The sequence below is a fragment of the Hippocampus zosterae genome, chromosome 13, assembly GCF_025434085.1.
Source record: "Hippocampus zosterae strain Florida chromosome 13, ASM2543408v3, whole genome shotgun sequence".
NCBI classification, from domain to species: domain Eukaryota; kingdom Metazoa; phylum Chordata; class Actinopteri; order Syngnathiformes; family Syngnathidae; genus Hippocampus; species Hippocampus zosterae.
In genome coordinates this window covers 3,434,330-3,457,813 of record NC_067463.1, presented here as the reverse complement: position 1 = coordinate 3,457,813, position 23,484 = coordinate 3,434,330, and the positions used below count along the sequence as shown (strand labels likewise).

Sequence of the window (23,484 nt, the reverse complement as noted above, 5' to 3'; positions counted from 1 at the left end):
GCATTCCCATTTCTTAAATGTAGACCTTTGTGAGTTTTTTTTTTCGCCGCCATCTCACACTTTCATCCGCGCAATTCCTCAGTTTGCGGACTAAAATATCCCAGTCAGCAAAATTGGTCTGGCACAGCTCTGGGGCAGACACGGCGCATACACTTGTATATACACTCATATATATATTCATTCATTCATTCATTCATCTTCCGAGCCGCTTGATCCTCACTAGGGTCGCGGGGGGTGCTGGAACCCATCCCAGCTGTCTTCGGGCAGTAGGCGGGGGACACCCTGAATCGGTTGCCAGCCAATCGCAGGGCACACAGAAACGAACAACCATTCGCACTCATACTCACACCTAGGGACAATTTAGAGTGTTCAATCAGCCTGCCACGCATGTTTTTGGAATGTGGGAGGAAACCGGAGCACCTGGAGAAAACCCACGCAAGCCCGGGGAGAACATGCAAACTCCACACAGGGAGGCCGGAGCTGGAATCGAACCCGGTACCTCTGCACTGTGAAGCCGACATGCTAACCACTGGACTACCGGGCCGCCTCATATATATATATTTATATATATATATATATGATTTATCAGACCACAGAAATTGTAATGAGCTCAGGCAGTAATTTCTGGTGTTTTGGTGTTTATTTGTTTTTTTGCATCATAGAGTTTGGGGACGTAGCGCTGAACTGTGCATTTCCTGACGTTATTTTTCCGAAATGTTCCCGAGCCCATGTGGTGATATCCTTTCCACGTCAAACGGTCATTCAGTTTTACGTTTGGGGCTCGCCACTTCCATCCAGTTATTTCTCCAGATTCTCTGGACGTTTTGATGGCTGTTATGGATCGTAGATAATGAAATCCTTAAATTCCAAGCAACACAACAAAGTCCTTCAATTGTCTATTTTCTTGCAAAGAGTTGAACCTCTCACCCTCCCTTTGCTTGTGAACGACAGAGCAATTCAGGGAAGCTCATTTCATAGCCAATCGTGTCACCCACCTGTTCCCAGTTAGCCTGTTCACCTGTGGGATGTACCAAACAGGTGTTTGATGAGCATTCTTGAACTTTTTCAGGATTTTTTTTTTCCATCACCTGTCCCATATATTTTTGGGGGGGAGGGAGGAGGGGCTGGTGCAGCCATGAAATTCTAAGTTTGAGATTGAATTGAGGAGATTGAATATACAGTATAAATTATTTTTTAAAAATACAAAAAATATTGATTACTTTTGTTCTTTTAAAAAATATATATTTTAATCATTCATTAATTGGCTGGCAACCGATTCAGGGTGTCCCCCGCCTACTGCCCGGAGACGGCTGGGATGGGCTCCAGCACCCCCCGCGACCCTAGTGAGGATCAAGCGGTACGGAAGATGAATGAATGAATAATTGGGCAAATGGTTATCGCAGAACCCACTCACTAGTTAATTATTTCTGGTATTTTTGCCGGGGGTTAATTTGTGAGTTCAAAGTTTGGTGTACTCGATGTACAAACGCATGTTTGCCAATTAATGGTTAACTAAATCAAGAAAAGCCCCAAAAGCAACATCAATTTTGTGACATGTAAACGAAAAAAAATAATTTAAAAAATGGACTTCAACAAACTCCTGAATGAAACTCAACAGATGCTTAATCCTCACAGAATGTGAAGTACGGAAACGGGTCAACATGGACGACAGCACAAAGAAATAATGACTCAGAGAATGCTAAACATCTTTGGTCGGACATCCACCCGAGGTTGAGCAAATGATTTAAGATGATCAAGTATGGGGACAAAAACAAAACTATCCTGAGCTCCAAACAATAATGATTTTCTTTTTTCTTTTTTTTTTAAACCACTCCAAACTGCTTGACACCCGCCTCCTGACCCCCGCCTGCCATGATGCGCGTCACGGGGATGATCTTCATGGTGGTCTCCTTCAGGGAGTACCAGCGGTTGTGCCACGTCACCCAGATGATGCCGTTGTCGTAGCCGAATTCGCCGGTGTCCTTTTCAGTGTAGCGCCCACCTGCGTGTAGAAAATCGCGACGGTTAGGGAAGCGATGTCAGAGGTCACATTCTGAGTGGGACTACTTTTTGCGACCGGCGGTGTCAAAGTCCTAACCCACCCTGGTAATATTTGCCGTTTAAATGGGCAGCGTGGCACCGGTTCATCCACCAGCCCGAGCCGTCCTGCAAGGCGCAGTTGCCGTCGTATTTGTCGTTGTCCTTGTCGAAGGTGCTGAACTGCATGCCGTTGTGCGAGGTGAAGAACTTGTCGCTGGGGTCGTCGCCGAAGTCAAAGCCGTTGAAGGCGTCGCCGGCGTCACCGCCCATGTAGTAGCCGTACGTCAGGCGGTACATGTCCACCTCCGGCGCGACCCGGAACATGGCGTAGTCGGCATACCTGGAAGGCGAGTTCAGAGGAGGCGCGTGTTTGCTTTGTCGTTATCGGTTCTCGTGTTTGCGCGTGGGCGATCGGTGCGGTGGTGCCGCAAGAGGGGGGGGGGGGGAAATAATACTGACACTGCAATGTTTTTCTCCCCCGTGACTTTTGTAGCGACTACAAAATTATTGGAAATTATTTGAGAAAAAAAAAAGCTTGAAACACATTGAAAAGTTTACATTTATCCAGACTACATTGGGGGAGACGATCATGCATAGAGTCGCTTTCATGTGCCATAAAGTGAGCGATTCCTTTTTTCACTCCTGTTTCGATGAGATGCGGAAAAAAAAACAACCCCCCCTCCCCATCTGTATATTGTACCACACAGCACACACAGCACAGTAGAGCAAGATGTACGCGACAAAAAACAACAACAACAGCCATAGATGTACAGGAAATAGAGTTGATACAGTCTGGTCTTTTTAAGCTAGCTGCGTGTCTACAGCAGATGCTAAGCTAACATCGATGTTATGTTACATTTGGAGGGAATCTCACCCCTGCCAACACGGCCGCCACATTTTGACGTTTTTAGCCTGCTCTAGTCTACCGTCAAGTCCACTGTTTATCTATGACAGAGATGGCTAATTCTGGTGCTTCATTCTCTTTTTTTTGTGGTGTGAGTAAATTCCAACTGGGAGTGACAAATCGCTTTTAATGTGTTTTAAAACGTGTTCGGGAGGGATGAAAATCCTTTGAGAAAAAAAAAAATCTAATATACTTTCTGTGCTGTGCTTTCTCTCCAAAAGTGTTGGGTGGAAATCTTTCATGAACAACATAGCAAGATCACAAAAATGAAAAATGGCAACAACAACAAAAAAAAAAACCTTCAATGGGAAAGTATCTGTATTTTCAATTTGCGACGCGATGTGTTTCGGCAGGGTCGGTCGGGGGGTGCGGGTACCTTTTGTTGCCCTCCCAATCGACCAGCTCTATCCTGAGCACCATCGGGATGCTACTGCCCACGGACAGAAGGTGGATCTTCTCATTGCCCAGCCAGAACTCGGTGCTGTCATCGGGGGAGAGGTAGCCGAAACCCTCCTTGTACTGGATCCAGTCCTTGTGGAAGTCCACGCTACCGTCCCGTCTCTGCGGATGCGATCAAAGATGCTCACTCGGGCATTTGAACGCCACTGCCAAAACGCCGGCCAATTCTAACATGGATCCGGTGGCATCGTTTGCGAGCAAGCCACTGGACTGTCTGAACACCATTTGAGATGAGAAATACATCCGCGCCGGACCGAACCCGTATCGTCACGGAAATAAAATTTTCACCAGACGGTACGATTTGCTTCAGTAAAGTACATACTGTTAATTTGACGGTGAGCTAAGATGTATTTTGGTTTGATAGGGTTCCGAAATATCTGACTTGACCCATTCTGGTTCTTAGCACTGTGACGGTGTGGTACGGTCATGGTGGCGTGGTACATTTCCACCAAGCAGTACAGTTCGGGAAGATACGAACCCGCTGGATGACGGTGAAGCCACGCCCAAAGTTGTCAATCTCGCAGTACACCGGGAACTGTTGGGTCGCTTGGGCCGGTTTGATGTAGTAAATCCCGCTGACTGTGGCGCCTTTGTTGGCGACATCCTGGCAATCTGACACAAAGAAATAAAATCAATGAAAGCATCGTGTCGTCAATGCTAAAATAAGAAACGTCAGACCCGCCGGCACCCTTCTCGTGTTTTGTTCTAAATTTTTTTTTTTTTTGCATACTGTCTGTAAAGTGGTAATTAATCTCGAAACAAACAAACAAAGAAATCTTTTTCACTTGAACTGAAAAGGGGCTGCGCCCTAGTTGAACATCTGAAAAGCACAAGTGTGGTCTTTTTCTTGAGAGTCAGAATCAATGCGCAGTAAAATCTAAATATATTAGCCTTCAGTTAATTAGAATGGGAAAAACAGTTAAAAAAAATAAAGATACAAATTTTTAAAAAGAAGGTTGGGGAAAAATACAATAAAAATATGCAGTATTAAATTAAGTAAGAAATTGTCAAATAAACGTTTCTTGGGGTAAAAATATATTCCAAAATTTCATTCCAGTTTGAATTGGAATTGAAAACGGGTCAGGTCCCCTTTAAACAAGCCGGAAATGCAGATTTATCATGGATTGAATTTTTAACATCCATTTCCAACAATGTGTTTGTTCCTGCTTCATAAAATGCTGAGCGATCGCGCCGTCTGTTGACCTTCCATCGATGTCGCCAGTGTATTGACTTTTGCTGCCTCTGACTAAACACTGACAGGCACACACACTAGGAAACAATCTAAAGTTCATTTTTGGGCAGGGGCCGGGGGGGTTCTTTTTTGGAGGAGGGGGAGGGGTTGTACCTGTTCCTGTGGTGGGCTGAATCACAACACTTTCCTTGCAGGGCTCGCTGCATGTACTCTGCAACTGAATGGAGAGCATCTTCAAGTCTGCCATTCTCCTCTCATTGGCGGTGAACACATCCTCCACTTGGCTGTGAGGGGTATGTGAAATTGTGACGGGGAGGTCACGACAGGGTTAAATGTTCAAGAATTATCTGTGGTTAAGTGGAGCCAAGTTGCACTTTGGCTCGAGTAAAAATCGGGGGGGGACATGGACAAAAATTGGTTGAATCAACAGTACCGTACGCCAAAGATATTTTGGGATGAGGAGGGCAGAAGTGCGATGTTGGGAAATATATTTTTTTCAATGTCCCCCTCCCCCCCCATATGGAAAAAAAATAAAATTGGGATTAAAGTAATTCTGCCTTTTTTTTATTTTGTCTTTGCAAATATTTCACACTCATTCCCACCGTTTGTCCTGCTAACACTACACACCTTATTTCACCTGATTCGTCGAAGTGAAAAAAATATTTGGTGTACCAATAAAACACAAGTTGAGTTGAGTCAACTTACAAGATTTGCTTCTCTTGTTCCATGATGGTCCTCTCAAAGCGGATGACATCATCCAGCATATCGGCCGACTTTTGGAAGTAGACATCTGAAAAGACAAATGTGACATGTTGAACGCGACATTGAATTTCTGCTCTGGCCAGTGTAGCACATGAAATCAATATCATAATATAAAATCCTATATGTGTATCAGATCAATATAATTGCCACCCTGAATCAATCCTGTACCCTGGGAGATAACGATGTGGTATAACATCTCATCATATTGGGATAAAGGGATCCACTTTAGGTCCACTGATGTTCTCAACGTACATACATGTAAATGGCCTCCCCAGTTGGTGTCAGGGCGTTAATTCCCGACGGTTACACGAAAGATACCGTCATCCGTGTCTGCCAAAACATTTAGCGTGGTTGAACAGCATCTAACACAGATCTTATTTAGCGTCTATAATTGGCTGGAGGAATCTGACTTAATATATGGAAACAAAACTGTCCATGTGCTTCTCAAAAATGAAATCACACAAATCCAGTGGCACCTTCAAGGCGCATGTTGCCTACGTCGGGTCACAATTTAATATTTTTTCACAAAGCTACACTATTGGTCTGGCCACATGTTGAGGGTGTTATTATTTTTACTATATATATTTTTTTAAACATTTTTGATGAAACTTATGTGCCTTCATTGATAATGCAATGTTCATGGTTAAAGATCCTCTTGGCGGAGGATAAAGAATATATGCATGCGACACAATGTTTTGTTGCACAGTTGGTGATTTGAGTTATTTTGCTTCAGGTGTAAAACACTGCCATACTGATGCTAATTGTTCATCTGCATGCCCCCGTAATTTGGCATTGAACGTTAGCATTCGAGCATCAGTGGATATATCTTTGTCGTATGTTGAGTTTGACAGTAGGTTGAGCAACTGACCGGGTTGGATGTTCTTCTGGACCGTTTGGATGCTGTCTTTCATGTAGATGACGCGTTCTTGAGCTCCCGCCGTCAGGTTGTGGATGCTATCCAGCTCTTTTTGCAGATAGTCCAGACTCTCGTGGGCGCCGGATGTGTATTTGTGCATGTAGTCGGCCACGCCGCACGTCGTGGGACAGTACTTGCGCTGCAATGGCGACCCGGCACATTGGTGACGCTGACCACGGTTCGAGACCTGCCGGGCGGCTCTGGCCGAGTACTCACAAAGCCGTCGTTGGGGTGGCACGTCATGCTGTTGTCGTTTCTGACGCCGATGTTATCTCCTCGGATTTGCTATAAGACAAACAAACAAAACAGAGTAAGAGAGCTCAGGGGAGTGAAGCATTTTGCTGTTCTCTGTTAATTGTCAAAGGGTCAAGTTTTGTTTTAGGACTTACGGCCGACGCCACGGAGAAAAGCAGAACAAGCCCGGCGTGGGCCACCAGTGGTGAGGCCATGTTGGTTCCTTTTGGTTGAGTGTGAAGCTCCCCACTCGCCGCCACGGCGTATTTATCGGGGACAAGGTCCTCCGTCGGATGTTTGATGAGAGGTTCAAACGTCAACACAACACGCACGCACGCTGACAATGACTCAAACGACCACTCGGATCATTTCCCAGATTTGACTGTGTTGATGTTCCCTCTCACCAGGTCGGAGATGCTGAACGTTCTGTTTCATCATCACTATTTAAAATGGTATGTTTTTATTCTGGTTCCCTCCAATACTATGGTCAGAGTATGACACTGTCCCGCCAAAAACTGGATGATGACCATCTTTTCCATTTGAGAGGACGCAATGCTTTCAATTAAAAATGGCTTTCAGCTTGAACAAAACTTTTTTACCCCTTAAAAAAAGGTAGGATTATTTTGTCTAACATTGTTTTTCTTTTAGAAGATGCCATTTCCACCCCAACAAAATACAAAAAATATATTTTGGTCAGAAATTCCGGTAATGTTGGACTGCAACTTTTTTTTGTTGTCTTTAATTTTCTTTTTATAACTTAATGTAAAGACAAAAATGAAAAGTCCTTACATTATGATTTTTTCCCTTTAGATTTTTTTTAATCTATGTAATATGACACCTTGAAAAATTATCCATCCACTTGATAAAAGTTTGAAAATGATGACATTATTTCCTGTCAGGAAAGGTTAGAAAAAAAGTATTTTATCGATTGCCCTACAAAGCACACATTCATGTTTGATTAGCTTCAACAAAAAATATTTGGAAACCAAGGAAAACTGCAGTGTGTATTTCGGTTGCAGTATCAGGTGAAACCACAAGTTGGAGCTGTACTCCAACAAAGTGAAGACGATGGATTCCACTCAGTCTCACAAGCTTAAACCACAAAAAAGCTACCAAAAAAAAGCTTAATTCTACTCTCTCCAGAATATTTTTTTCTTGAAGAAATATGGTCTCTCGTAAATATGACTTTTGAAAAAAAAATCTCTTTTTGAGAAAAGGGCAACATTTAAAAATATGCATGCAATTATAATACATTCTAAAAAAGAAGCCAGAACTGCAGCAACTTCTTGGCTTATTCTTTTGACCTGAAAAGTTGAGACATTTAAATAATGCATTTGGACAAAAGGACCGAAAAAGACAATATTCTGAATTTAATGAAAGATAAGTTTAAAAATGAAGCCTCATTTTTCACAGAGAACACTAATGTTTTTTCCTTAATCAATATTTTTAAAATCATTTTGTGTGCATTTTGCACTGCCCTTTATCAGACCCCCCGCCCCCCAACAAACAATTATTCCTCTTCCAGCATCAAGGCCAAAATGGTGTCTTTTTGAGCCAAGCACATTCGGTGCAAAAGTGCTGTTGAACGCACCTCAAAGCAAGCAGTGTGACACATTGACCTCATGTTGACTTTGTATGCTGAATCCTACCTTGGCCTTCCCTCCGCGTGACCCGCTTTTATGACATGCAGGCGGAGAGAAGACGGATGTCAAGCCTGAAGAGCGACCCGAGTGTGAACCGGCGGGCGGACCTAAACACTGCTGAACTTTAAATGAACCGTCCGGCCTCTTTGTGAGCCGAAGCAGATGGAAAGCGTCTCGGTCCGTGCCAGGGTGCCTTTCCTAACTTTTGGCTGAACCTGGAAGCTCCCGGGCCGCACGCCTCCACTGTTGACTCAAGCGTCGGCGAGGCCAAAACACGCCGCTGACTCATCTACTTCAAGCCAGCAACGATCTTTGTGGGAATTCTAAAACGGGGCTTCACGAACCTTTTGGGTTGAGTGGAGAAAACTTTTCCGAGGACCGCCTCATACTCTTTAACGCCACTTAAACATAACGATCATGGGGAGAGCTAAATGCCATCAGAATGACGTTTTTTGTGGAAAAACTTGTCTCGTTTTAATTGCAAGTTTTTACAGCTCTTCGAACGAACGAAAGGACTAATCGAGAAAAAGTAACGGGCGGCCAGACTTACTGAGAGAGGCGTTTTACTAAGATGCGCTAAATTTACCAAATGAATGGTTAAACAAACAAATGATCAAAAGTTGGCTCGTTTGTTCAAACAAACCGGCAAACCGACTCACTAATCAACAAAGACTTATCATATACCTGTACAAAAGTGCTGCGGCCTTTTACTGCATCTTGGTGCTGTAGTGAGTTGAGGAGCTTCACTGAGACAAAAGCAGTCTTTTGCCAGCATGTGGCGGCAACCACAGGCAACGACGGTACAGCTTCCCCCTTTTGGGAGGAGGGGAAGAAAAAAAAATCTACGTGATGATAAGTCACACATATCCGAGCTTTACAATGGCCCGAAAGCTAATGGTAGGAAGGGGTCATTCGTTTTGAATGTTGCATTGATAGACTATCATTCATTTTATTAAAGTACATGCAAATTGTTTTGCGCGCTGCCAAATTACATCTCGCGCAATCTGACGGCCTAAAGTGTGCAACCTCTCAGGGTAAGTCGCCCGGTTGTAAGGACAAGTGGGGCAAAGGTTGGCCCGCGCGGCCGCCTCCGGGGTCAATTGGCGGTCGCGGACGGTAAACTAAGCTAAGCTAAGTCTGCTCAGCTGAAGGTGGCGTGATGGCAAGAGTAAAAGCCTCTTGTTCATAAGATGAACAAGAAAAAACAACAACAAACGTTTAAAATGCACAAGTTAATGCCAGCTTCATACTTTAACCTCAGACACGGTATGCTTGCCTCTGATGGGGACAAAGGGGTGGGTGTCACTGCCCCACTTGGCCACGAAGCAAGCCCACGAAAACTGCCAAAATCTCAAAATATAGGAACAGGATTAGCACCAAGTAATGAGCAGATGAAAGAAACAAACAGACAAACAACACAGTTTATCCTGCTTGGAACCAAATAATTAACTTACTAGCGAATTATTTCGGTAAATAACTGTCAATTAAGTGAAAAAACAAAGAAACAATCCAGATCTGCATCAACTAAATTGGCAGCTCAAGAACGCAGAACCAAACAATACATTTTGTGTGGATCTGTATCCACTGAAAGCTGAAAAAAAGTTTCCTCGATCTGCCTTCACTATGATTAAATTAAATTAAAAATATCTCAGAAATACTTTTTAAATTACTTTTTTGGTTCATTTTCTTTCTGGAAAAAAAAATCTTCAAATAAATACATCATTCTTACTCTTCAAGTCTGCCCTCCTTCAGCGGGGAAAAACATTTTTCTTTCTCGTTCACTACTAACTAACCTGAACGCTAGATATCTAACGAACTTGTAAGATACATAGTTAGCAAAGTAGCTCTCTAGCTAGTTACTTAGCTAGCTAGGTAGGGTGTTAGCTAACGAACTAACTTGGAAGCAAGATAGCTAGCTAACTTCTAACATAGCCAAGTAACTCAATAGCTAGTTAGCTAACACACTAAGTAGCTAGCTAATAAATACATTAACTAAATTGTTCGCTAGCTATATAACCCACTAGCTCGCGAGCTCACTAACGTACTAGCTAATTAACTCACCAACTAACTAAATATAATATACCAAAAAAAAACCTCATGCAGAAGTGCACCACCGAAGTGACTATAAAATCACCACATTTTCGAGGGAATTAATTAATGACAAATAAGCAGGCACCAGCTAACAAGCGAATGAAAATTGGGGCTGATTCTGCATGAACATGTAACTATTGACTGAACGAACTCACAATTTAAAAAAATATATAGATACATACACAGTAGATCAATAGACTTTCCAAGGGACCCCCCCCCCATCACTCCTTCATCGTCCAAACGCCAATTAAATAATACTAATTCATCTATCCCCAAATGCCATACGAATTCAATAGTTGTCTATTCTAAAAAAATAAGCTAATTTATATCCATCGTTTATTTGTAATCACTTTACGCCCCCCCCCCCCCCCCCAAAGCGATGGATCACTGACCCCTGGGGGATCCCGGTTTGAAAAGGAGCTCTACAGTATGTGGGTCAACAAGCACTGAGCAGAGCCTGTGGTTGCTTTTGTGGCTCAAATGATGAGTGTGTCGAGCAAAGCGAACAGGATTGGGCTAATCTGGACAAAAGGAATGTTTTCATGCCTTTGAGAAAAGTGCATCTTGGAGCAATCCTCCTCTCTCATTTCTATTCCGGTCTCTTTCTGTTGGGCTCATTGGATACAATAGAAAGGATAACTCTTGGGTGCCAATGCAGTTTTCTAGTTTCAATCTGGGGAAGGCAACCTTTTTTCAAGATGTTTTTAAAGGGATTAGATTTAAAATTTTGGTTGTGAGGTTGAGGTTATATTTGGGTTGAGGTCAGGGATTGGGTTAGGGTGTTAGAGGTTAAAGTTCGCTTTAAGGTTGAGAGGGGGTGAGGGTTAGGTGAGGCTTGTTTTGTGTGCTATTCATTTGACCCCATGTTCATGGATGGATGGATTTGTCAAAAAATATATACAGTATGTATTTTTTTCCGGGGGCCACATCCCATCCCTAAATATTAGGAGAGTTCAAATATATTTGTTTTGTAAATTCAATCCCACAATCATAAAGCGTCACATTATTACCTCTCGAAACACGAAAAGGTTAACTTCTTTGTACACTTGAATTACAGTTCGGAAAAAAAAAAGTTCAACACAGCCTGCACAGTTATGAAGCTTTTACGACAAGCACTGTTATACCCTGCAACATATAATAAATAGAATTGACATCCTCTTTCTTATGGTAAATTCTAACCATCATTTTTACTCTGGCACAGTTGCAGCAATGGAATATTCCTCAATGCTTGTGCACACACTCCTTTTTTATTTTCTGGTACTAGGGATGGCGGGGGGTTACATTTTTGCAAGAATCAAGCCAAACGTGACTTTTTATGCGTTAATCTTATTTGTGTGCGTGTGCCGCTAATTCCCAACAAACAAAAGCAACTCACACACACGTACACGGGTGATGAGAGGCACCTTGGTGGGCTGGATGTGCAAGCGGAGGGGCTACCCCTTCTCGTTGCTAATAAAAGGAGCTCATCAGAAGCACCGCGAGCCAGAGTCATCATGATCAACTTATTCGCCTTCCTCTTGGAGAAACTCGCCGTCCTCTGCAAACTCAAATTGCTCGTTTTCGGCTCGGCGCATGCGTACGAGCGTCCCACCCAAGCCCGGGGAGCCTCATCTCCACCCCCGCCCCCTCCGCTGCTCCGGCGGGGCGATCTCCTCGAGGTACCCCGCACGCTCTTCACCCACTTCGGCGTCTACCTGGGCGACGACCGGGTGGCGCACCTCATCCCGGACATCCTACCGGCGCTCACCGACGACCGGCGGCGTTTGACCACGGTGGTGAGCAACGGGCGGCTGATCGCCGGATGCTTGTGCCGGCGCGCCACGGTGCGCGTGGACAGCCTGGAGGACTTCGCGTACGGCTCGCGGATCCTGGTCAACCGCGCGGAGGGAGCGGCGAAGGGGGCCAAGGCGCTGCCGGCGGAGGAGGTGGCCCGCCGGGCGGAGGCGCTGCTGGGCGGCTTCCCGTACAGTCTGCTGTGGAACAACTGCGAGCACTTCGTCACCCACTGCAGATACGGACGAGCCGCCAGCCGACAGACCGAACAGGTAACGACTGGACGACCCCCTCCCCCAACCATACCCACACACACCGCGTCTTGGCGGATTTTGGGGTACGATTTCTTTTCATCCATGATCTGCACTGCTTATCCTTACACGGGTCGGGGGTGTGCTGGAGCCTCTCATTGCACGGAGGCGGGGTGGGGCTTGGGGGAGGGGGGGGGGGGTTAACACCCCGAAGAACTGGGTGTCAGCCAATCGCGGGGCACACGGAGACAACTATTCATACTCACAATCACACAATTTAGTGCTCCATTAAACTGCCATGCATGTTTTGGGGATGTGGGAGGAAACCAGAGTACCCGGAGAAAACCCACATTGGCTTGGGAGAACATGCAAACGCCACAAAGAGACCTGGGGCCCGGAATCGAACCCTGCACCTCTGCATTGTGAGGCGGATGTACTAACCACCGTTTCACCCTTATATCAGATTTCTTATACATGATTTTTTTTCTCTGATAGCTTCGGCCGATGATTAATAAATTGACTAAACCTTTACTCTACATAAACAAGGAAGTGCTAAATGAGATATCTTTGTACACATTATACTCTTCGTTATTATTACCATATATGACCTACTGTGTGGAAATATGGGGAAATGCCTGCAAAACAAAACACTCCCTATTCTAAAACTACAAAAAAAAGCAATTCGAATTATTAATGGATCAAACTATACAGAACCCACGAATCCACTATTTATCAAATTAAATACGATGAAACTTTTATGACCTGGCTTTAAAAATCAACCAATTAATGTACAAAGCACACAATAACCTGCTCTGCCATAACATTCAGAGGGTTTTCCAAATTCAAGAAAGCAGCTATGATTTAAGAGGTACCAACTTATTCATTCATTCATTCATCTTCCGAGTCGCTTGATCCTCACTAGGGTCGCGGGGGGTGCTGGAGCCTATCCCAGACTCAAAACAAGAACAAACATCAAGCAAAGAAGTGTATCTATCAAAGGGGTTAATCTGTGGAATAATTTCGAAACGGGCCTGAAAATGAGTAAATCGCTTGCTGAGTTCAAAAACAAATTCAAAAAAATAGTAGAAACAACCTAGATCAATCTGAGTTAAAATGATAAATTCTAAACATTAAATATAATGATAAATCAGAACTAAGTTGATAAATGGAGAAAGATATTGAAATATCCATTATGAATGCAGGAGAAAATTGACACAAGAGTCCCAAGGTGTGGATGTATATAATCCCGATACAAACCAAAAGTTGTAAAAATATCACGGCTAAGGGTAAAGTATGAGCCTTAATGGAGACTTCTTTCTTCTTACTTTCTTTCTTTTCTGATTGATATACAATGATGTATTAGACATAAACACATAACGGGGTAGGACTAGATACGTTTTTTACTTTTTCCTACTCCCTTGAACATAATAACTGTGTTGAATGAAGACTGATTTCTTTCTTTTTTCGACTCAGCATGACTTAGATTTGTTCTTGATTTTACTGTTTGGTGCTTTCTACCGCCTTTATTACCGATTTGTCTTACTGTTTATTGTGCATGTTAAATCGCTCCATGTACAGCACTTCGTATGCAGCGATGGCTGTTTGAAAGTGCTCTAGAAATACTGTTGACTTGACTTGACTTTTTTACTATTTTATTTACCTTATTTTCTGTCAAATTATCACTGTACATGTTTTATGTTCAATAAACATACTAAACAACGAATTAATCTGAAAGGCACTTTGTTGATCCACTTGAATTCGTTTTTAATCTGCTCAACAATTTGACTTGCAGTCTTTGCTGCGCTACTTCGCAAAATTCTACCCAACAAGTCCGGAATAAACGGAAGTTAATAAATCCTTCAATGAAATCACAATCGCAATATTGCAAGGGGCGGGGGGAGGATTGTAATTAGCTAATTTTTCAAAATCGTTAAGCCCTACAAGGAACTACGTTGAAGTGAGTTGGGGCCCTTCTTGTGGCATCCTGCTGTTGAAATGAGAATTATTCTAATTGTAAACAATTACCTGTGTGTGTGTGTTTTTTGTTCCCTCCCTAGTTTTGCGAGTGCATAAAATGGGTGATCAGAGATCGACGCAGCGTCCTGGTGACGGCAATTCTGGGAGTCATCTCCATGCTCTTGGGCGGCATGGCCACCTCAACTACATTACCCACAATTCTTATTCCCTTCACTCTCTGGATGGCCGGCTAATTCCTGTTATTTAAGCCGTGTTTATAGTTGTCCGTGAGGCACCTTAGAATTGTCTCAGTTCATTTCCATTTTGCCCTCTAATGACAATAACTGGATTATTTCATTGAAGTGTTTTTTTTGGTTTTCTTTTGTAAAAATGTAAATAATAAAAATGTTATTTTTATGGTTGTCGATTTGCGTGTGATTCGTCAAAGTAAATGTGGTCTCCAACGAATCTTGCTGCATTTTAAGAACCATCGCTAATGTTAAGACGTCAAACGACCAACGATTTTTTTCCCCTTTCGCATCATCAAACCTAACGGTTCCATATTATCCTACTTTTTTTTTTCTTCCTCGCAATCGTCAAAGGCGATATCAGCGTCGGCAAACTTTGACACCCCCAGTGCCATGTAAAGTCTTCAACAATCTTAACCCTTTCATGCACCTTGTAACCTGATAACTGTCCACTGTAGTCGCCACTGGCCCTGAAAGGGTTAAAAAAATTATTTTAGTGACCCCCTCCCCCCCGCCCAAAAAAAGTAGATCTTCATTCAACTTCAAGTAAATGTTTTGAAGCCTTTCTGGACTCAAAGCCGCTGAGTCATGATGGCAGGCGTTCAACAACCAAAGCGGTTTATCAATTGGCCAACTAATGTCGACCTTTTCCCAATGAGGATTTGTTCCTAATGACTTAAAACCTGGAAGAATAGCCCCCACCCCCAACCCCCACCCAAAAATAATGCACATTGTTTTAGTTTTTGTGAATATCAAAGACAATTTTGAAAAGATAATTTAGGTTTGAATAAACGTAACGGGTCTTGTAGAAAACTTGATTGACATTTTCAAATCTTTGATGAACTTTCGGTACTTTTCATAAAAACAATGATCGGGTTTAGGTAAGCTACAAAAAAAAAATGTCTTTAGAAAATTTACCGTATGTTGGTCGTTAACAAAGGTCATGTGTATCATTTCATAAACGTCAAAGTCTTTCATTTTCAACAACCCGAATATACGTGCGTATTTTTGGAAACAAGTCACCAGACTTGGACAAATCTAACGAATGTTTTTGGATGCAAAAAGAAAAAAACAAAACACAACAAAACAGTTTTATCTTCACAAAACACCGTACCAGTTTTCCTAAATATCAAAATTCTCTTCAAGAAACTTCATGTACGCTTTCCAGAAGACCGACTGAAAACGATCGTTTTCAACAAATCTAAAATACAGATTTTTGGAATCCTGCCTTACAGTCAAGAGTTTTTGACAACTCAGTGGGGCATTTTGTCTTCCAAAAAAATTCAATATCATCAGCCTCTTAAAACAAAGTCCAATTTTGACCATTGAAATGTTTTTGCTTTCTGCTACGATCGTCTCCATCCTCAGGCTAAACGGATGATTCAATTTTACCCTTGAAATGAAGTTTTTAACAAAAAAGATGCGATCAGTATTTGGTTGTTTTTTTTGTGTGTTTTCTGGAGAAGATTATTTGAGGAAAGTGATCCAAGACAAAACGGGCATCTGTTTCAGAACGTATCGATTTTCGTAAACAAAGTGTCATTTTCCGTCATATGCCTTCACTTGTTTTTCTTTTCACAAACATCAAAGACAAATTCCACGTGAATCACGTCAACATCGTTGATAATTTTCAAACATTGCATGACTCAAAGATGCCCCCACCCACATTTATTCAGAAGCACTTTTCGAGTGCTGACTAATGCTGAGACGAGTCATAAGCGGTTTATTTGCCGGCTGACTCACATCGCCCCTTTTTTTTTCCGAATGAGGATTTGCGCCTGATGCGGACCCTCGACCTTAATTCCCTACAAATGAATCCCCAATTTCGCATTCCAGACTGGCCACGGAGTTCTTAGAGAAAGCGCCTTTCTTTCCAGTCGCGCTGGGATGTCGACCAATTGCTAATCCCGACCCAACCCACCTCACCACCCAATAAAAGCGCCCAGGTGTGGGCTCGGCTCTCACATGGCCACGATGTTCCTCTACCAGCTCCTCAGCTTCTTCTTTGCCACTTCCAAGAAGGAGAAGGAGGAGGAGCGCGGATCCGGCTACGACCTGTCTCGGTACAAGAGGGGCGACCTCCTGGAGGTACCCCGGACGCTCTTCACGCATTTTGGCATCTACCTGGGCAACGGCCGGGTGGCCCACCTCATCCCGGACATTCTGCCGGTCGTCACGGGCAACAAGGCGGCCGTGGCCAAGATGGTGACCAACAACCGCTTGCTTCTGGGCGTGGTGGCCAAAGCGGCCAGCGTGCGAGTGGATTCGCTGCGCGACTTTGCCTACGGCTCCTCGGTGCTGGTGAACCGCATGGACGGCGTGTGCAAGCAGCCGCCGCTGGACGCCGACGAGGTGGCCAGGAGGGCCGAGAAGCTGCTGGGGGCGGTCGCCTACAGCCTGCTGTGGTATAACTGCGAGCACTACGTCATGTACTGCAGATACGGCATGGCCATCAGCTACCAGACGTACCAGGTACACGCCGACGCGAGCGGCGCCTGGATTGTCGATTTTACGGATACAACAAAAGGTCATTGACCCTAACGTGGTCAGCATACTTTGGAATGGGCTGTAATAGTTTGTTTTTAATTCATCGTAACAGGTTAAATTAATTAGTTTTCATTCCTTTTTAGAACAGGTTCGTTCGTTTTCATTCAGTACTTTCACATGCTTTGTTTTAGTTTGGGTTTTATTTGCTTTGGTATTAGTTTGAGTTTTATGTATTTTTGGGGGGGATATAAATATGTAAATAAAAGAAATAAAAATGGTTTTCAATACTCAATAAAACGAAACATACATTTTTGTAAACGGTGAAGAGAAATGAGCCTTTTATAACTCAGCGCCCGATTTTGTATAAATCAAAAGAACTTTCTTTTCTGAACTCCAACTTTCACATGAATATCATGAACCTGGAACCGTTTTTTTTTAAACACTGAATATAATTTGGTTTCAAACTCATTTAACCGACATACTTTTGTCAGCATCAAACACAATTTGCAAAGGGATAAAGCGTGCTTTTTCAAAACCAAACAATTTCGAGTGAACAGGCTCGTGTTTATAAACTCACTTGACTCATGAGAATTTTCTTGTTCCACAGCACTTTCCAATTGTTGTGTTGCTGCTTTTGGGGAAAAGATGAAGGTTAAAAGTCCACTTTCACTTTAAATCTGTTGAGGACTCGCGCACAGGGTGTGAAATTGTGATTATTGGGAGTCGAGCTGCACCTAAAACTAACGTGTGACTGTTGCTTGTGTTGTCACCCCTCTCCCAGTTCTGCACGACGGTGCGGAAGATTGTGTGCAGTCGCACCAGCTCATACGTTACAGCCTTGTGCGGCGCAGTCGTCCTGCTTTACCTCGGCTGTGCCACCCCCATTACCCTTTTGGCCACACTGCTGCTGTCTTTCACCATCTGGATGGCAGCCTAGACAGGCCTGACCCCACCCCCGCCAAAAAAAACTCTTTCAAAAGCCCTGAATGGATTTCACAACCCAGTCCCTGAAAAATACTCTGCAGCCTTGTGAAAAGTTGGAAAATTCACCAGTTCATCCCACTGACAGGAAACTGGGTGGACATGGCAATCATAACATGAACACATGAAGAAGTCTCAATGAACCATGACAGAAATTGAACAGGAATTTGGCCATTTTTGTTTGTAGCAGCCACTTTGAGGGCAAAAAAAGACGGGGGTATGAAAAAATTTTACCCGACTCCAGTTTCCGTTGTATGCAGTACATATTAAATGAAGTATTTTAAATTTTTAAATGTTTAATTAATGGTAATTTAAATACCATCACAAAATTTACATTAAAATAAAAATCATATACTCCATAAATGCAGATTATAAATATACACACATTACATCACCATTTAAAAAAATAAAAGGTAAATATTGCACCAGTGATTAAGAGAAATCTATTTTTTATTTGAACCTCTCTGTGCAACACCATTTTTGATAAATATGAATGTGTTTTTTTATATTTACATGAATCCAGATATACACAGAAACGAAATGTTTTTTTACAGTACAAATTGAATGTTTCAAATGGGTTACCAAAAGCCTAATATTGGTGATTTGGCGCCCTCTGGCGCTTGGTTTTTGAAATTGTTTTGTATTTGCTGTCAATGCTCCAAGTCGATTAATTGTTTTGTATTTGCTGTCAATGCTCCAAGTCGATTTATACACGTCTTTGTTACTTTCTTTTCTTATTTGAATGTAACAATTTGTCCAAATAAAAAGACAGGGGTTAGAGTACCACCTGCTGGTTTAGCGTCTTCCTGATAGGCTGAAGTTGCATCCCATTGATTTTTTCTTTTTTAACTTTTGCTCAAGTCAAGCAGAAAACAAAAGGAAACCAATAACAAGAAAAATATACGAGAAGCACTTCCCTTTATTTGGGGTTAATCAGAGGCACTCACCATTTTTTGCAATTTGTTCGTGCTTGTAGGACAGGTAGTGCAAGTCTACACGCCCCAGTTTTTGTTTTTTTGGAACACAACCCACCCAAGTTCATATTTCGACCCATAGCAATTCGCTTAACAAAGAAAACGCTTTTGTTCGGCAATCTCCGGCGAGTGACGTCATCTGCAGAATGCCGAGTACTGCATTGTCGATTGTCCCGTTAACCGATCTTTACCATTTTTAATCGAGTTATTCGGAGAAATTCCTCGGCGCCGTGTGACGATGCACTCTTCACATTCAGGCAAACGGTTGGTTGAGTACCCTAAAAGAAAAGGGCACCCAAACGCCGGTTCCTCGCGAGTAATATCCTGCCTGTTTTAGATCCCTCCCTACCCCAATCCACCCCGAGTCAATTGTTCACGATCGTTTCAGGACTTTCAGGGAGGGATCTAAAACAGGCGTTACCCACCTCTGCGCTAGGCTAATAACCGCAGCCGAAATAGTTTACCGTTCTTCGAATCCCGACGGGTCACGTCTCCGCTCCCTGTCCGTCCGCTCAACATTTTCCGCATCTGGCTCATACATGTATGGTCCGATATACATCTTGTTAACAACCTACAACTCTCCAAACACCTGGATCCCCTCACATTAATTCTAAACGTCGCTTTTCGAATCGATTTCTGACCGGCTTCCTACTTTTGCGCCATTGTTGTCTTCAAGAGATGTCACACTTCCGGGTTTGCGGCGCGTCAGGCTCTCGGTTTGGAAAAACGACGACTTTGTCGAATGTAAGAAATAGAAATGATTTGTTTTCATGATTTGCTTTATTTAATATATTTAATTTCACGACTTTATTTGTGAGGCAAAAATATGTCGTTTGGGACTTTCTAGAATTACTCTTGACGTTTAAATGACGGCGCCAACTCTCACGTCACACGTGTTTTGACGCGATGTCGGTGACGTGACTGGGCTTTCAAGAGACTTGAACCTGGCTCAGCCGAGTGGCGTGGCACACAAGCGAGACGCGAAAACCCGCAGGGAGGTATTGATTGAACGAGGCGAGGCTTCATTCTTGTCGACGTGCAGGTGGACCCCCAGACCACATTTCTAACATTGAATGCGCCTCATCTAGCTTGTATTTCGGACTCGGCGGCCACGGAATAAGCCATGCGATTGTTCATGGATCTTTTTTTCCTCATCCTCTTAGTAAGCAAGTAACAGAGTTCAGCTCATTTTCCCACATGTACGTTATTCATTTCACATTTGTGTTTGTTTGTGGTTTTGCTCCCGAAGCGCCTGGCCTCCAAGGATGCCAGGCTGGAATCTCTCCCACAGTTGAGGCGGTGTGAAAGGATGCAGTCCAAAATAAAATGATGGATGTTCTTGTTTACTAGCAAAATGTGACACGGCAAGATGCCAAAACGGCGAGCTGTGAAGTCACACTTCTCGCACCACAAAATGGCACCTCAAAAGCGGTCAAACGACCGACGCAATATGTACAAAATACATTTATCGTTTGTAAGAATGATGACGAATAGTCAATTATCATGTATAGTATCGACTGCAAAAACAAATCAGTTATTCAGTTCGCTGTATAACGATTATAATTATTTAATTAGGATATTTAAAGAATCTTTTTTTTATCGGTGGCGACTTATTCTTCACGTGACTTGACATGCGTTAATTCGTCAAAGGAGGACATGCTCAGCTAATCAGATGGCCGCCATGTTGGGACGCCTCCAGATTTGCCCTCCTGGCTCTCCCGACACCCCCTGTGGACTTTGAGGAGGGTTTTTTGATTACCTCTGTAGTGTAATTTGGAATTCCCTCTCTATTCCTGTAGATGGCCTTAGAATGTCCACCTGGCGTCAGTGACACGATTCTATTCTATGTTTGCGGGTCAGGGAGAGTTCAGTTTCAGCAATGTGTGCAATCCTATAGTAAGGTATTGTGGCTGTTGCCGTCCATCACTGTTAAGGAATTATTCCGCTAGAAGTAGTAGTAGAACATTGTTGATGAATTTCATCTTGCTGGGAGAACCATTGACACTAGTCTCTGTCCTGAACATCTGCTTGTACTTGGAACAAAGAGTGTGTTGTGATGTCTGGGCCCTAATTTCCCTTTGGTTAATTAACAGCCCCCCAAGGGTTTTTATTGCCTCCACTTCCTCATAAAAGTCCCTGAAGGCTCTCAAGTGCCCTCGGCCCCCACCACTTCTGGGGCCCCCCCTCCGCGGGACATGTTTTAGAGGAGCTGGTATCTCCGGTATCTTTGTTCCTGCCATCGCACCAAATGGGGGGTAGTGGTGGTCTGGTCTCACCTCACCGCTCCTGGCTTCCTCCGGCCACACCGGGACAGATGACATGTTACTTTCTTTGTTTCGGGATTTGCATGGGAGGCGTACCTCCCCGCCTCTCATTATCATATTGTCTCTATATAATCTCATGAATGTGTTTCTTCGGGGCGGCCTGATAATATCTGAGACTCACAGGAGCCAGAATCGATTCCACTCTGACATCGGTAGAATAAAATCTTTTCCCAATCAGCCGTGGTCCCTGAAGTGCTCATTCGTCGGGAAACAGCCACCGATCACCGAGTGTTTTTGAAGACCAGCGAAGCAGCAAACACCATATACCACATTTTTGGCGTCACGAACAGGATTCGTGTTCTCCAGGGGACCGTCCCGTCCGCTCTCTCCGCGAGCATCCAGCGGCCAGCCGACGACCTGTTGTGAGGTGAGTTGCTTGCACTCAAAGTCGCCGCAGCATGCTCGCTCTTGGAAAGGGGGGGAGGGAGCGTTGTCCCCCGCACGGAGGACAGTTAAACGGATCTGATGGGGCCACGGCGGGCTCCAGGGAAAGTTGTCTCTCCTAGTCAAAAGCCGTCATAATGCGACTATTGAAGGGGGAGTGGCCCCAAATAGAGACAGCGAAAGAAAAGTAAAAATAAAAACAGGAAAAATAAATAAAAAACAATAAATAAAAACAGGAAAAAATAAATAAAAAACAATAAATAAAAAGGGAACAGTAACAAAACGTTTTGGGAATTGTATGCGTGACATGTCTGGTGTGAATGATAAACGAGAAGAAAATAGTAGGAAGTCCCATAAAACGTGGACGTGGAAATTAGTCGTTTCAGTGGTCCCGCGGAGGATCGAAATTTTAGCTGTGTGATTGTGGCGGAAACACGGGTACGATTGAACTATGCTGCGACAAGAGATGGGTGAACCCAAACGGAGATGTCCGGTGGGAGCCTAGTCTCTGCCAAAGTCCAGCGCAAAAGGGAGGTTGCGTCGACCGCGTTTGGCTAATAGGAACGAGCGCAACCTTGGCATCCGTACCGTGAAGTGTGAGAGACGGCCAGCCACGAAATGTGGGCCGAAGAAATAGACGGCCAGCCACGGAATGTGGGCCGAAGAAATAGACGGCCAGCCACGGAATGTGGGCCGAGGAAATAGACGGCCAGCCACAGACATGTGGGCCGAAGAGAATGATGCGCGCGAAGCCACGTCGTTTGGGCACTGATCGAATTAGAGGTGTATGTGAGTTATAAGGCTTGTCAATTTAAATGCTGGTGTAAGAGGCCCCCAGGTAAAACGAAGGACTGGCGGTTTTTGAATATTGATTGAGCTGATACGATCTGCTTGCGGTTCGATTCCTCTATGGGGACGTGTCATAACAGCATACACATCTGTCAAAGTTTGATAAATTTGAGCCTGTACAGACCGCGTTTGGGAAATAGGTGCTGGACGGCTTGTGTGTGTAGAGAAAATCCCTCTGTGTGAAAAAGGGAAAACGTGGCAATGAGGCCTCTGGAATGCAAGGATTGGTATACCTGGGGAAAAAAGTATTTTGTGTGCACACTTAAGTTAAATTCTGCAGAAAAAATAAAGGGGAAAATATAAAGCGCTATTAGAAACGAAACGAAACGAAAGTTAAGTAAGACGTGCGTATTTGTCAGTGCACATCTGCACTGTTAAACAACAAACTGCATAGCCGCAGTTGGCAAACAGCAAAACGTGGAATGGATTCGAATCCTGCTCTGTCTTCTTTGTTTGTGAGTGTCTGTCTTCTTTGTTTGTGAGCGTCTGTGCATGCAGAGACGTGTGGGATCCCTGTATATGTGTGTGTGTGTGTGAGTGTACCCATGGGTGTGTGTAGGTGAGCGTGCGTGTGTGCGCGTGTGCGCGATCGTGAGTAAGTGTGTGTGTGCTCTTGAGTGCGAGTGAGTGAGCGTGCTTGTAGAAGAAACGAATGGAATGGATAGGATATTGTGCTTCTCGGTGCTCTGGGGCGCGTGCCCGCCTGCGGTGTCCGCTCGGGGAGGGGAATCTGGCTTCGGGGGCGGGACAGGGACTGGCCAACCTGTACCTGCCCACCGTGTTTCAAGGCTAGGCACTCCCCGTGTGGGTGACGTGGGGGCGGGGCGTGGGGCCGGAGTTGTGCCCTTTTTGGGGCCGACCTTGCTGGTAGCGAGAAAATGTGACAGGATGATGGGGGACGGCATGCTGAAGGAGCAAAAGAATGCATGACCAACTGTGGAGGTCCTGAGGTAACTGAAACCCAGGAGAATTAATGTGCCACAGCTGTCTAACAAGAAACAAGAAGCACGGGAATG

The 23,484-nt window shown here is 43.9% G+C and overlaps 3 protein-coding genes across 3 annotated transcripts in view; 2 read left to right on the top strand and 1 right to left on the bottom strand.

Moving 5' to 3' along the window:
* Positions 1-1,113: 1,113 nt before the first annotated feature.
* Positions 1,114-7,105, bottom strand: fgg (fibrinogen gamma chain). The gene is made up of 9 exons (XM_052083883.1): positions 6,663-7,105; positions 6,490-6,558; positions 6,226-6,412; positions 5,301-5,385; positions 4,749-4,879; positions 3,882-4,015; positions 3,321-3,505; positions 2,103-2,380; positions 1,114-2,002 (listed from the first exon to the last, which is right to left on the bottom strand). The coding sequence occupies exons 1-9, from the start codon at positions 6,720-6,722 to the stop codon at positions 1,824-1,826; spliced, it is 1,308 nt and encodes a 435-aa protein (XP_051939843.1). The 5' UTR covers positions 6,723-7,105; the 3' UTR covers positions 1,114-1,823.
* A 4,592-nt stretch (positions 7,106-11,697) lies between these two features.
* LOC127613021 (lecithin retinol acyltransferase-like) lies at positions 11,698-14,632 on the top strand. The gene is made up of 2 exons (XM_052083908.1): positions 11,698-12,286; positions 14,323-14,632. Exons 1-2 carry the CDS (start codon positions 11,735-11,737, stop codon positions 14,473-14,475), a joined length of 705 nt encoding a protein of 234 aa, XP_051939868.1. The 5' UTR covers positions 11,698-11,734; the 3' UTR covers positions 14,476-14,632.
* A 1,700-nt stretch (positions 14,633-16,332) lies between these two features.
* The window catches only part of LOC127613022 (lecithin retinol acyltransferase-like), a 102,440-nt gene continuing 95,288 nt past the window's right edge, over positions 16,333-23,484 (top strand). The window contains exons 1-2 of the mRNA XM_052083909.1: positions 16,333-16,941; positions 17,738-18,212. Of these exons, the coding sequence (XP_051939869.1) occupies positions 16,435-16,941; positions 17,738-17,893 (663 nt within the window). The 5' untranslated portion in view covers positions 16,333-16,434 and the 3' untranslated portion in view covers positions 17,894-18,212. The remainder of the gene's footprint in view (positions 16,942-17,737; positions 18,213-23,484) is intronic.